Raw genomic sequence first — 14,101 nt, forward strand, 5'->3', positions numbered from 1 at the left:
CGTGACATATCCGAGTAGTTCCGAGTGGTTATATTCTATTCATTTATTCATGGTCAGCAACACCATGCCATCACTTCTCTGATCAATCGATTTGAGAAAAACACACCATCAAACGATGCTACCTCTGTGAACAGGAATTTGAACAAAACCAAGAACTTTGTGCCGAGCTCCATTCCATTAAATGAGTACTTTTATTTTTACTTTTTACAGACTTCTCTATTTCTTATAGATATTTGCCATCAGAACTGATATTTTGTACTGTACGTGTATATTTTAACTAAATATTGTTAATATACCGGTATATATTAAATTATCCTTAAAATGAAAATAATTGTCTTTTTTTATTTAATGAAAAAACTGGGTACACTTTAATAATAGCTGTACAAACCCTTTGTTAGAGACAAAGATAGATACTAGAATGTAAGTAATATAACATTAAAAGTATCAACATTTATCTGCAGACCATAAGTCATAAGTTTCAAGTATACACTCTAACTGTATTACAAGAAGCGCTATATTTAATTAACAAACAATTGTCAGTGTACACCATCGTTAAACTTTTGTAGAACTAAATTAAATGCAGAATTAACTAAAAAGAGAGTGTGCTATATCTTTATAAAAACCTCTTCTTAAGGAGGATAAAATAGTCTACCAATGGCCAGAATCAACGAGCCACTCTAGGGGGAAAAAGTAATGGCATTCGGAATTAACAACTGCATTCTTAGAAAGGTTCTTGTTATCTAGATTTTGTAATGAAGAAGATAGCGTCATAAAAATTAGCAGAGCGTGGTTTCGATCCACGGACCTCTGGGTTATGGGCCCAGCACGCTTCCACTGCGCCACTCTGCTTGTGGATATGTATGGAACTGTTCGCGTATTTATTAAAGCATATCATATGCAATATTTTTCCATTCTTGCATCATCAGTGGCGAACAGTGCCAAGGGAAATAATTCAATGTTACGGTCAATCAACCGCTGTGCTCCATGTACTTCATACCCACTTTCGATCGCGCGTGACATATCCGAGTAGTTCCGAGTGGTTATATTCTATTCATTCATTCATGGTCAGCAACACCATGCCATCACTTCTCTGATCAATCGATTTGAGAAAAACACACCATCAAACGATGCTACCTCTGTGAACAGGAATTTGAACACCGAGCTCCATTCCATTAAATGAGAATTTTATTTTTTTACTTTTTACAGACTTCTAAATTTCTTATAGATATTTGCCATCAGAACCGATATTTTGCACTGTACGTGTATATTTTAACTAAATATTGTTAATATACCGGTATATATTGAATTATCCTAAAATGAAAATAATTGTCTTTTTGATTAAATGAAAAAAAACTGGGTACACTTTAATAATAGCTGTACAAACCCGTTGTTAGAGACAAAGATAGATACTAGAGTGTAAGTAATATAACATTAAAAGTATCAACATTTATCTGTAGACCATAAGTCATAAGTTCCAAGTATACACTCTAACTATATTACAAGAAGCGCTATATTTAATCAGCAAACAATTGTCAGTGTACACCTTCGTTAAGCTTTTGTAGAACTAAATTAAATGCAGAATTAACTAAAAAGAGAGTGTGCTATATCTTTATAAAAACCTCTTCTTAAGGAGGATAAAATAGTCTACCAATGGCCAGAACCACCAGCCCTCTTTATGTACAAAAATAAATAAATAAAGGCATTCTGAAATAACAACTGCATTCTTCAAAAGCTCGTTTTTTGATTTTCTAATAAAAAAAAATAGCGTCTAAAATATTTAGCAAAAAAATAAAGGCATTTGGAACTAGAAAACTGACCAGTCAGGAAGGGCCCCGCTATGACAATTAATATAGAGAAGTGAAAAAAACTTTGAATTCCATCCTCTTTATATTAACAATGATGAAAAATAAATGCCCGGCAGAAGACGTAAAGAACTGGAATATATAGGATCTCGTGATTTGTAGTTGGATATGATTTTCATCCAACAATTAAAGTGTTTTCTCTTGAGCCTTAGTGAGGGGATAAAACACACAAGTTGGATAAAAATCATATTGTACTACAAATCATATGAGATTCTATTTATCCCATGTTTTATTCACCACAATCAATGTTTACACTGTTTATAAAACTCCATTATGCCTACGCAAATCCCATTGTAAAGTCACAACTGTGGGATATCAAAAAAATATCCAATGAGTCATATCCACGGGATAAAGGGGGTTAACATGGGATGAAATAAAATTTGTAAAAAAAACCAAAGAATTGATACCAATGCAATGATACCTAGGCTTTGCCTCAACTTCAAACAAACATCACTTGCAGACACATGTGTACGGTAATACATATAACAGATAAAGACAGACCTTAGATTTTCTGAAACAGGCAAGATAATTAATCTCAGGGGATTAATTATCCTGCTCTCATCCATTTATTGAATTTAATCAGGGCTTACAGAAGGAACATTTTCAGGTACTATTCTTAAGTTTCCTTTAATATAAATATAGCAACTAAAAACCACAACAACACCAAAACATCCATTAAAAAAGAAAAAAAAAAAAGAATAAAAAAACTGATATCTAATAATATATATATTTTTTTAATTTATTGTAATTCATATATGTTTTTTTTTATTTTACAGAATATAAGTATTTGGACTAGAATGAAATATATTCTTTATCAAATACCATCCTTTAAACTGGGGGGTAAAAATATTAGGGTGCAGCTCATGAAATGAGAGTTTAATTTGCCTCAAAACAAACATCAGTGCAGACAAAGATGTTCATTAATCTTCATATGACAGATAGAGATAAGCCTCTAAATTTTCTGCAGCAGGCAAGATAATTAATCCCAGGGGATTAATTGTTCTGCTCTCTCATCCTTTTCTTCTAAATTTACAATAAGATTTTTTTTTCAGAAATGACAGAATGGGGTTATTATCTGATTACCTATTCAAATTAACAGCATTTAATAAGGCAGAAAAAAAAATTAAATAAATAATTAAAAAATAAAATAGTGAAAAAGGATATCTTAATATATATCTTGATTTTAGAATTCAATAAAATTATCATAAATCATTGTGTACGGTATTTTAACGAAAATGAAATATGAATATCATATTTTAAATCCATATTTCAAAGAATGTACACAATACTACACATCATTCAAAATTGACCTTAACTTCAAAACAAAGTTCATTTGCAGACACAGGCAGTGCAGTAATTAATCTCAATGTGACAGATAAAAATAAAGCTTAGGATTTTCTTACTGTGGAAGGTTAATAAATCCCAAAGGACAAATATTGCACAGCCTTCCATGTATACAATGGTAACATTCTCAGCAGTTATCTCTCTTTGCCCATTCATTCTTAGCAGTTATCTCTCTTTGCCCATTCATTCTTATGCATAGTTAGGAATCTACATCACCACCCCAGCTCCAAACCAGAAGACATAGAGAACCAAACTTAGCATCAAAATATGTATTTCTGCCTACTGAACTACCATACCAAATTTGAACTTGATTGAGCAACCATAAAAAAAGTTATTAGGAAAAAACACGAAATTTGTGGACGGAAGAGTGACAGACGGACGGACAGAAGGACAGACGGACAGAGTGATTACTATAGGGCACCCGCAAATCCTTGCGGGGCCCTAATTAACAACTGCATTCTTAGAAAGGTTCTTGTTATTTAGATTTTGTAATGAAGAAGATAGCGTCATAAAAATTTAGCAGAGCGTGGTTTCGATCCACGGACCTCTGGGTTATGGGCCCAGCACGCTTCCACTGCGCCACTCTGCTTATGTAAATTTAAAGAACTGTACACGTATTTATTGTGAAACATGTAATAGTTTACCATTATTGGATCATCAGTGGCAAACAGTGCCAAGGGAAATAATTCAATGTTGCGGTCAACCAACCGCTGTACATGTGCTCCATGTACTTTATATCCCATTGTGGATTGCGCGTGACATATCCAAGTAGTTTCGAGTGGTTTTATACTATAATATTCATTCATTCATTTACGTGTATTCATTCATTCATTCATAAGGAATCGAGCATAAAAAAGACAAAATATTCTTCAAATAAGTGAGTAGGAGACGTGATTTTACGATCCCTTGATATGTTAGTTTAGAGGGCTGGATGGCGGAGGCCATTTTTATACCTTACTTCTCTCCTTACCTTTAATTAAGGAGCTATAATTGTATTAAAATATAACAAATGATTCAGTTCTAAATATCATATTGAAACTTTAAGGCTTTAAATCTGATCGTTAATTTGCTGATTATGCAGCCTCCCGAACTTAACGTAGATGAATGTACATTATAATAAAAACAAAATTATCGTTCAAAAAAATTTCAAAGTTAAGTAGACCAAAAAATTAATTTTAAATTTCTAAGCAAGGGCCAATAGCGCTACTTTGATTAACATCTCAGTTGTGAAGAAAAGGTGTATTATTATGGCAGAGAGATTTATCTTACTATAATAATAGAAATACCCTAACTGACAGGTGTCTTTGAACAAAAGTATAAAAATTGATAATTAACTGTCAAAGCGAGCATATTTTTTCAAGTCCGTGCAGTCAGCAATTCCTACTTTCCGTTGTATAAAAGAAATAAAACTGGACAAAACATTTTTTCAAAAAGTTGAAAACAAACTAAGTTTAGTCAGTGATGACAGTGGTTAATTTATCCGTTTGTGATTTCCTCTGTATTTCAAAATGCATTTTTATTATTTACCTCTTTCAAACGGCATGGCTAGTTCCTGTATATATTTATTTATTTATTCACCAATCAAGGGCCCTCAGGGGGCATATACATTTAAAAAAAAAAATAATAATAATATCATGATTATAACAAATAATGAATGAAATACTGCTCACAATGTCCAGGCAACAATATGCAAAATGTTTCATTAATACAATGAAATATATGTATGGGATTTACACATCAGTGAATACAACAGCTATACAGAAACAAAGTGGCCTGAAAACAGAGAGTACCAAGGGACGATGCCTGCACAGTCGATTAGACTGGTCTACTTGTACTCAAAGTGTTCAAGCCAGTATGCTTATACATAACATAACCCCCCCCCCCCCCCCAACCAAAGTAAATACACTGCATAATATATCTGTGTATATATATAACTATAACCATTATATTCCACCTTTAAGAATCATTTCACTGAGTTGTACAAGTACTTGTAGATCTTCAGTTGTCATAAGCCAGTAAAATGTTTGGTTATTGTCCATATATTGAAAATTTTTACAAGAGTCATTAGCTAATTTGTACAGAGTATCTCTTAATGCCTTATTATGATCACATGAGAATAAAAAATGTTTTTCATCATCCACTGATTTGACATTACGCGTACATCTATTACAGCATCTTTCTTGTCGTGGAATGTCTTGATATCGTCCTCTTTCAATATTAAGTCTATGAGCGGAAATGCGAAAACGAGTTAAACTTCTCCTCTGCTCAAAATTTTTAAGTAATCTTAGGTAGTTCTCTTGGCCAAAATTTTGCTTAAAAGTGCTGTAGCAACTTAGTTTTTTGTCAGCGTGTATAGTGAATTTAGAATTCCATTCTTTAATAAAATATTTAAATAGATAGTCTCTAAGTGCTCTTTTGAATTTTTGTTTTGTTACCGACAGTAAATTGTTTGTGCCATCAATGCTGTTAGTTAAAAAATGAATTGAGCCATACCAGGAGGGAGTATTTTGTTGAAACAACTGTTTTGATTCACAATAAGCATTATACAAAAGTGGAAATGATTGACTTTGATTCTCAAGTCTGTACCAATACCTTAACATAGATCTAATGATATCAAAATGTAAGGGAAATCTTCCCATTTCAGATAGAACAGCAAAGTTTGTTGCAGATTTATGTACACCAAGTATCGATTTGCAAAACTTAAGATGCAATTTGTCACAAAGTGTACTGGAATAAATTTTGTCCATTGTACAACCAAAATGAATTTTTTTAACAAATGGATTAAAATACCCCCAAATTTCTGCTCCGTACATTAAAATAGGTTTAATAGTATGATCAAAAATATGAATTGTGGTTTTGATGTCTGGACTCATAGAAATAAAGTCCTTTTTGAGTTTGAAAAATGATATTAAGGCTTTTTGATAAAGCTGCTTTTGCGCAAAGGAGAATGAGCCTGAGGAACAAAATGACACACCTAAGTATTTGTATTCAGAGACACATTCAAGTTCAACATCAGCAAAGTTAAATTTGGATTTAGAGAGCCTGCTTGCTTTATTGAAAACTATTATCTTGGTTTTGGATGTATTAATATTGAGACACCAATCATTGCAGTATTTTTGCAAGATATTAAGCTTTTGTTGCAAACCATCTGCTGATGAAGATAATAAAATTATATCGTCCGCATACATCAAGCAATTGATTGGATTTGAGTTTAAAAACACAGGATCAGCAGACAAGTGCAAGTATTTCGGGAGATCATTAATGAAAATTTTAAATAAGTTGGGACTAAGATTGTCACCCTGTTTTACACCCATTTTTATTGGGAAAAAGTCTGTGATGTTATGTTCTAGTCTGATACAAGATTTACTTGATGAATACATACTTTTGATAGTGTTATAAAAGTTTGTTCCTACACCAATTTTGAGGAGTTTAATTTTAATTCCTGTATGAATGACTGTGTCAAAAGCTTTTTGAAAATCAACAAAACAGGCATACACTCTACCATCCTTAGTACTACAATACTTATCAATAATAGTCTTAAGAATATACATATGATCTGACGTTCTTGCTTTTCTAGTAAATCCAATCTGACAGTCGTCAATAATGTGATACTTTTCCAAAAATTTATCTAGCCGAATATCCAATATTTTATTAAAGAGCTTCCCAATTGCATTTGTAACAGTAATGCCTCTATAATTATTTGGGTCAGAAATATCATTACTTTTGTGGATAGGTGTAATGTAACCTGAAAACCAAAGTTTGGGATAATATCCGAAAGTAAGACAGCCATTAAATAACTTGTGTAGAGATGGTAATAAAACAGTTTGACCACATTTAATCATGTAGTTAGAGATATTGGAGCTTTCCCACTTTTTAGTTTTGAAATAGCATTTAATATTTCAGCTATCGATATGTGACTGTCAAGTTCAGTGAAACATTTTTCTTTTTCCAGTTCTGTAAGGATATTTTCTAGTTGTATTAAGCGTTGGGTGAACTTGGGTTTTGGTATGTTTAAATTTTGGAAGTGGGAGACCCAAGTTGGTGGGTCAACTGCTTCTGAGACATTATCTCTTTCAATACCTCGTAGCTTGTCAATTAATTTCCAATAAGATCTAGGATTTTCTTCATGTAGGGTTTCCAACTTTTTAAGAATGGATTGCTTGTACTGACGACATTTGTATTTTCTTGACTTTGTATATTCTCTGTATATTTTCACGGAGGGGTCTTTAGGATATTTTGAGTAAATCTTTCCATAGTTAAGTAAATTTCTCCTCATGGAAATCAAATCAGAATCAAACCATTTTTGACCTTTTTTCTTTGTCTTGCGAGTAATTTTGCATTTTTTTTAAAGATTTGTCGGCTGTATGAATAATAATATTTGATAGTTCGGCTGAAGCGTTATCAATTGACTCATAAGAATGAAGATTTTCCCCTTTTGTAAGATTTTGTAATCTTTTCTGAATGTCCTCAGAATTGAGGGCAGCTGCGAAACGAGCAGACGATTCCTCAGACCATATATATCTAGAGGGTACATGAGATGACTTAACACATTTGTTTTCAGGTTTAAAACAGAACCTAGCTGATAGTGACCATTGTAACAGACAGTGACAGTCAGACAATGTGGGCAAAAAATCAGATACCCCAAAATACAGTATTTGATTCAGAATGTTTTCTGATATCAGAACATAGTCAACTGTGCTACATCCATTAGGTGTAAAACAGGTATAGCTACCAATTGTGTCTCCAAAAGTATAGTACATCATCTAATATAGTACTAGTATTAATCTACATGTATGACTGATGACTGACCGCAACATTGAATTATTTCCCTTAGTACTGTTCGCCACTGATGATGCAATAATGGTAAACTATTGCATGTGTCACAACAAATACGTGTACAGTTCCGAATAAGGACACAAGCAGAGTGGCGCAGTGGAAGCGTGCTGGGCCCATAACCCAGAGGTCCGTGGATCGAAACCACGCTCTGCTAAAAAAATTTTAGTTTTGCTTTCATTTATGTGCAATGTTGTAAATTTTAGATAAACTAGGTGGGTATAATTACAAAGTTTACACAAAATTTACACAACATACATGTACATGTATCATGTTTAATCCTGTAAATTTTGTATTTACACCCACCCAGTATATTCAATGCAAAATCTATACAACATGACAAATCAGTGGCCAAAGTGGACTGGTATTTGTGAGGTATTATTTCCATTAAATTAATTTAAATTAGTACTTTAGTTGAATTTTTTCAAACAAAAGTTTGATATCAAAATTGTTTTAATTTTCTTATAAATTACACTTATACTTATAAATTACAAATAACAAAAAAAGTTTTCAAAAAATATAAAGTTTTTAAAAAAAGCCTACAAAAAAGAAGAAAATTATCGATGTCAAAAACTAATGATGACAAGGAAGATCAATGCGGCATCAGAAATTCACTAGAAATTCACTGAGGAAGACAGTAAAAGTACGAATGATATTTACGATTACTTCTCCCTCAATTCAGGGGTGTACGTCCCTAGGCCTGCTCAACTTCAATCAGGGACGTGTATACTAAATATTATATTATACGTACATGTACTTGCTCAGGAACGTAGCGAAATATCTTTTAAATTGATGTATATCTTGATATGTATCTTTATATCTTGAAATATCTTGATATTTTGACAACCACAAACCATGCTAAATTGGGGTGGGGGTCGGGGGGGGGGGGGGGGGGGGCTCACTGCAAATTCAGTTAATTAAGGTATGCCGCGAAAAAAGGTGTGTACTCAGTGGGATCAATAAAACTGAATATTGTTTGTTTATAAATATATAGTAATGGATAGAGATATGACATTTAAGAAATTTTCACGGGGTAGGGGGGGTGCTTGCGGTGCATAATTAATTCTTCTCGTTACCGTATGTACATGTATATTGCATATCACGATTTTTACAAGTAAGTTGATACGTTATAGAGTGCAGTATTTAGTATCTTTTTAAAAATATTCCTAGATCATAATTTAGAAGTTCTGTTTATCGTATCACCGACTGATCACGTACATTGTGTACTGATCACGCAGAAAGCATGTGGACGACAGCATGGAATCTCTCGTGCGTTTTCCATTTCAATCTTATAATCTACCATTTAAAGCGCCAAGCGGACACAGATTGCGTGGAAAATTTGTAAATAAAACTGTATTTATATCGCATGATCAGCCGTTCAAGCTGGATGTTCAGTGTGTGCATAGCAGGAGCCAGACTAACTAGACAATATGTGGACAACGGTCGGAAACAGGAGTATAATGATGAAAACAACTTCTTTCCTGTCATACATCAAACGTGCTCATTCCACACACAATTTACCGTGTGCCTTTTTCGCTTTGACTGACCAATGGCCGAAGGCCTCGATCCCGTTGTTTGACAGTAGGTCACGAAATCTAGGTCGCGTTAACACAGTTAGACCGCTGTCTTTATCGACTATGTATCAGAGTCAAGCAGCCGTGGCTTCCGTGGACTTCGGGGAGGCAAGTGACCCCTCCCCCCAGGGCATTCAGGGGGACGATTGTGTCAACTTCCGCCTGTGGATGGAGAGTTGTCGGCGATATGGTTTGCCAGGCTGTGACGAACAAGCGAACCACATCGTGTCCGGCCGAAAAACCATCTCCCAAGTGTTTCAGGAACAAGATCAGATCATCAGAGACATTTCCAGAAACTATTCACAGGTGAGGAAGTCTAGCGAACCTGTTGACAATGAGACGTCCCGTCAGGGGGTCCAGGAGGGGTACGGCTACTGCGCCACGGTGGACTCCTCGGACAGCTGTGTGCAGGGAGTCCAGGGTCTGGACATTCTTCACAGTCTAATCAATGTGGCGTCTCCCCAGGGAATACAGGGGGACGAGTGTGTTCAGTTCAAACTCTGGCTGGAGAATTGTCACCGGTTCGGGATCACAGGGGAGTGTGAGCAACAGCTGAACAGCATCAAGTCCGGCCGGAAAACGCTCGCTCAGATATTCCAGGAACAAGATACACTTATCCGACAAATAGTCCAGGAGTACAAGTCCGGGAAATCCCAAGATTCCAGTTGATTGTCAAAAACTTAGGGTGGTAGGGGACACTTGTTGATATTATTGTGGTTAAAAGTACATAAAAATCAAAATACTTTCACTGGTTCAGAATTTTCAAAATTCACAATGTTTGGCCATTGAAGAAAAAGATTTTTGAAATTATACTTGATTTCATTGTTTATTCTGAAAGGAATTGCCTCACAATATGGAGCTGTCCCACACTACCTTAAGATTAATCTTTTTGCATGGAACATTGCGTGGAACATTACAGGGAACATTACATGCAAACCAAACTGTGATAATGTTTGTTGTCCAGGCTTTGACACACTGACAGTGTAACTGAAGTTATAAACACACAGTTTACACAGATTATGTGTTGAGAACTTGTTCATTTTCATTTTGTACCGGTTGATATACCTTGTTATATACATAATAATTTAATGCAAAATGTACCTGTTTTTACAACATGAATGCAATATGAAATGAAACTGTTTATAATAATTATTATGTATAATAATTCAATATAAACTCATTTAAACATGAATCATTGAGTTGCAATATTTTGCGTAGATATGACTTCTGGTTTTCATGGGTTTGCACAATTGTGATTGTCGGAGATAACAAAACTGGACTTGTTTGGAGTGGGTAGGGTGTTGGGCGTACAGGAATACATATACATGTACATGTAATTTTCCACCACAATGCAAATGGATTCTATAGTTGAATATTATTGGAAATTATTGTTTTCATGATAACATTGTTCATTGAGGCTACATAAGTATTGCGAAAATCTAATTAGGTGATTTTAAAATTGCTATCGTAAAAAAGATACATGTTCAGCACGCTGAGTAGATATTATCAACACTGGCAAATTTTACGGAGTTGTCTCTCTTTAAACAACAACATCTCCGTTGGAATCCTATTGATATCATATGAATTGGTATGAAGTGATTTTTTTATATTCTTATATAGTGAGCAGTAACAGATTTGTTTCCTTGTGAGTCTAGCAACTTCAAGTGAGAGTGAATAGATAGGTGTGTTGAGATGGTTTTGCTAGCAATGAGTTGGTGAGCTTTAGGTTGGAATGTCGGGTCGGTGAGCTACAGATGTTTTAAGAGTTGCAGGTTAACGAATCTGTAATCAGCAGACTGAGTTTGAACTTAAGGACGTTGGATCCTGCAATCAAAAGTCTTAAAGTTTTTTCTAAAGTATTTTTTAAAAATCTACAAACATAGCTTAATCAAAATTCAAAACAAAATGTTGGGCTCCATATGCTTCATTTGGCGCTAGGGTGTATTTAAAATGACCTTTCTGCACTGAAAGTGCAGATTGCACATACATCACTTTTCCCTCTATATTTTATTATCGGAATGAACCATGGCATCAAATACAAATATATACAATTAAGAATAAATAAAATTAAAATTATCATAAAGAAAAATGTTACAATGTCTTCACCTAATTGATATTTTGACCTTTTTGCACTGATAAAACGGTTTTTTTTTCATTACCAAATTAACATGTAATGAAATTATTTAAAAGTCTCAAACTTGTTCTTAAATTATGATAAACTTGTCAGAAAAAGGTTAACATTTCAGAAAATAAAACAAAAAGTATGGGTCTATTGTGTAAACTTTGAGATATGGCACGAAATAAGCTAATATTAGGCTAAAATTGGAATTCATTTTTCCTTGACTTTTATGAATTAAAAGTTAAATTTGCCAGGATATGTCGATAGAAATATTGAAAAATTGTAAATGTTTTTCATAACAAAATGAAGATATCCTAATGCACAAACTATCTGGAAATTGTGTTTGAACTGAAAATAAGGAAGGTAAAGTGATGGTACTCTAAAACAACTGAGTTACGAAAAATGTTCATTTTCTTCTTAAAAACCTTCCGCCACAAAAAATAGTCCCATAATAAACTCTGTAAAGATGTAATTTTTCCTTTACTATTTTATTTAAGATAGTTTAATTGGTATTATAAAGAAGATAGGTGGATAAGGCGTGTAAAATGCCCATACACGGTCGGACAAGCTACTGAAAAATTAAAATATCAATAAATCTTATATTTTAACAAAAAATCATTTAAAACAATATATATTTAACATATCATTGATTTTAAACCTATAAATATGTTCAATACTTGGAATATGTTGACTCAAACAGGCGTATACGTATCAAAACCTGCAAATAATGTCATTTTTTAGAACTTTAAGGCATTTTCTTTTATAGAGTGGGTCTGGGCTCCATATTTTTCTCATGGTCTAATTAAGGTCTAATGGAAAACAAACCGATTTCAATCAACAAAAACGTGGAGAGATGACCCACTATACATTAAAAATATTATTTTGTATCCAAACAATTGAACGTTTTGAAAAAATAATGCAAGTCCGTAAATTCGTTGCCAAAGTGACACATAATATTTAAAGATCCTACTTTGTTGTGTCTGAAATGGCTCAGTGGTTAGAGTTCCTGACTTACTCTGGTTTCTCTTCAATCCACGTTTAAATCTTTCGCCTTTTACTAAAGATTTCCGTGGAGAGGAACATCTAATGAGTCTATAGACTTATTTTTCAAGCCCTGATTTCATTCAGGGTCAAAAAAATAAAGAAACGGAGGGTGTGTTGATATTTATTTTTTAATGCTTGTCCTTTTGTATAAATTCATTTGTTTATTAGACATTGCTGTTTTTAAAAATTGATATGTACAGTGTGTATTATGTTGAATATCAATAAAAGATAAAAAAAAAAAAAAAAAAAGAGTTCCTGACTTAAGTTAACCTTATATATCAAGGGGTTTTATGGTATGGGTTCGATACCACCAAAATTTCAGGCAATATTTGTTTTCTTATTTTTTGTTAAATATATTAAAAACTGAATATAGTTAGAAATTGTGCTTTGGCAAACTCGTATTATAATATATTTGAATAGATTTGATTGGGAAAAAATAAATTCAAAATTGTATTTCACGACTAAACCGAATGGGCATTTGCGCCATCTTATTCCCCCGTCTTCTTTGAATTTATGAGTAGATTCAATATATGATGCATATTTTCTAGAATAGAGGTGACCCAAAATGGCTACCAAAAAACACAGGAACGAACCTCTTTAAAAATGCAAAGAAAGCTAACGTTTGTGGCTGTGAAAATAAAGCTTTATTTTATATTTACACTTAAGCATTGAATCATTATTTTTTGAAAGATAAAGTTTCATGGCGCGCGTTACTCAATTTGTATGCACACACCGCTGCAGCAATGAGACCGTATATCTTTCAAAAAATAATGATTTAATGCTTATATTTACATTTTTTTTAGCTTCTTGCCTTGTCTGCAAATGTGATTTATAGGTCAAAATTTCTGTTTTATCCTAAGGGTAAGTTCAAATTAATGGAAGAGCCACTGTAACAGCCACAAACGTGAACTTTGATTCTCGCTTGTGATGTTGCATTTTACAGCGTTCAACGTTTGTGACGTCATGATAAAACTAGTCATTCTAACCTTTGAGTACCCTGTGTGTGTTACTTAAGTATTGAATCCTTATTTTTCGAAAGATATAGTCTCATAACTGCAACGGTGTGTGCAAACAAATTTTCATAACGCGCTAACGCGCGTTATTCAATTTGTATGCACACACCGTTGCAGTTATGAGACTATATCTTTCGAAAAATAAGGATTTAATGCTTATATTTACATTTTTTTATTTTCCTGCCTTGTACGCAAATGCGAATTATACCTCAAAATTACTGTACTATCCTATGGGTAAGTTCAAATTAATGGAAGAGCCACTGTAACAGCCACAAGCGTGAACTTTGATTTTCGCTTGTGACGTTGTATTTA

General features: G+C 33.5%; 1 protein-coding gene and 4 non-coding genes across 5 annotated transcripts; 3 read left to right on the plus strand and 2 right to left on the minus strand.

The window, feature by feature from the left end:
- Nucleotides 1-777: 777 nt before the first annotated feature.
- On the minus strand, nt 778-849 carry Trnam-cau (transfer RNA methionine (anticodon CAU)). Its single transcript has one exon. It is a non-coding gene; the product is annotated as a tRNA-Met (tRNA).
- A 2,874-nt stretch (nt 850-3,723) lies between these two features.
- On the minus strand, nt 3,724-3,795 carry Trnam-cau (transfer RNA methionine (anticodon CAU)). Its single transcript has one exon. It is a non-coding gene; the product is annotated as a tRNA-Met (tRNA).
- Nucleotides 3,796-8,124: 4,329 nt separating this feature from the next.
- Nucleotides 8,125-8,196, plus strand: Trnam-cau (transfer RNA methionine (anticodon CAU)). The gene has a single exon. It is a non-coding gene; the product is annotated as a tRNA-Met (tRNA).
- A 1,157-nt stretch (nt 8,197-9,353) lies between these two features.
- LOC105340010 (uncharacterized) lies at nt 9,354-12,879 on the plus strand. The gene has a single exon (XM_066078012.1). It carries the CDS (start codon nt 9,470-9,472, stop codon nt 10,280-10,282), a length of 813 nt encoding a protein of 270 aa, XP_065934084.1. The 5' UTR covers nt 9,354-9,469; the 3' UTR covers nt 10,283-12,879.
- On the plus strand, nt 12,744-12,863 carry LOC136274204 (U5 spliceosomal RNA). The gene has a single exon (XR_010712526.1). It is a non-coding gene; the product is annotated as a U5 spliceosomal RNA (small nuclear RNA).
- Nucleotides 12,880-14,101: the final 1,222 nt, after the last annotated feature.

The sequence above is a fragment of the Magallana gigas genome, chromosome 3, assembly GCF_963853765.1.
Source record: "Magallana gigas chromosome 3, xbMagGiga1.1, whole genome shotgun sequence".
NCBI lineage: Eukaryota > Metazoa > Mollusca > Bivalvia > Ostreida > Ostreidae > Magallana > Magallana gigas.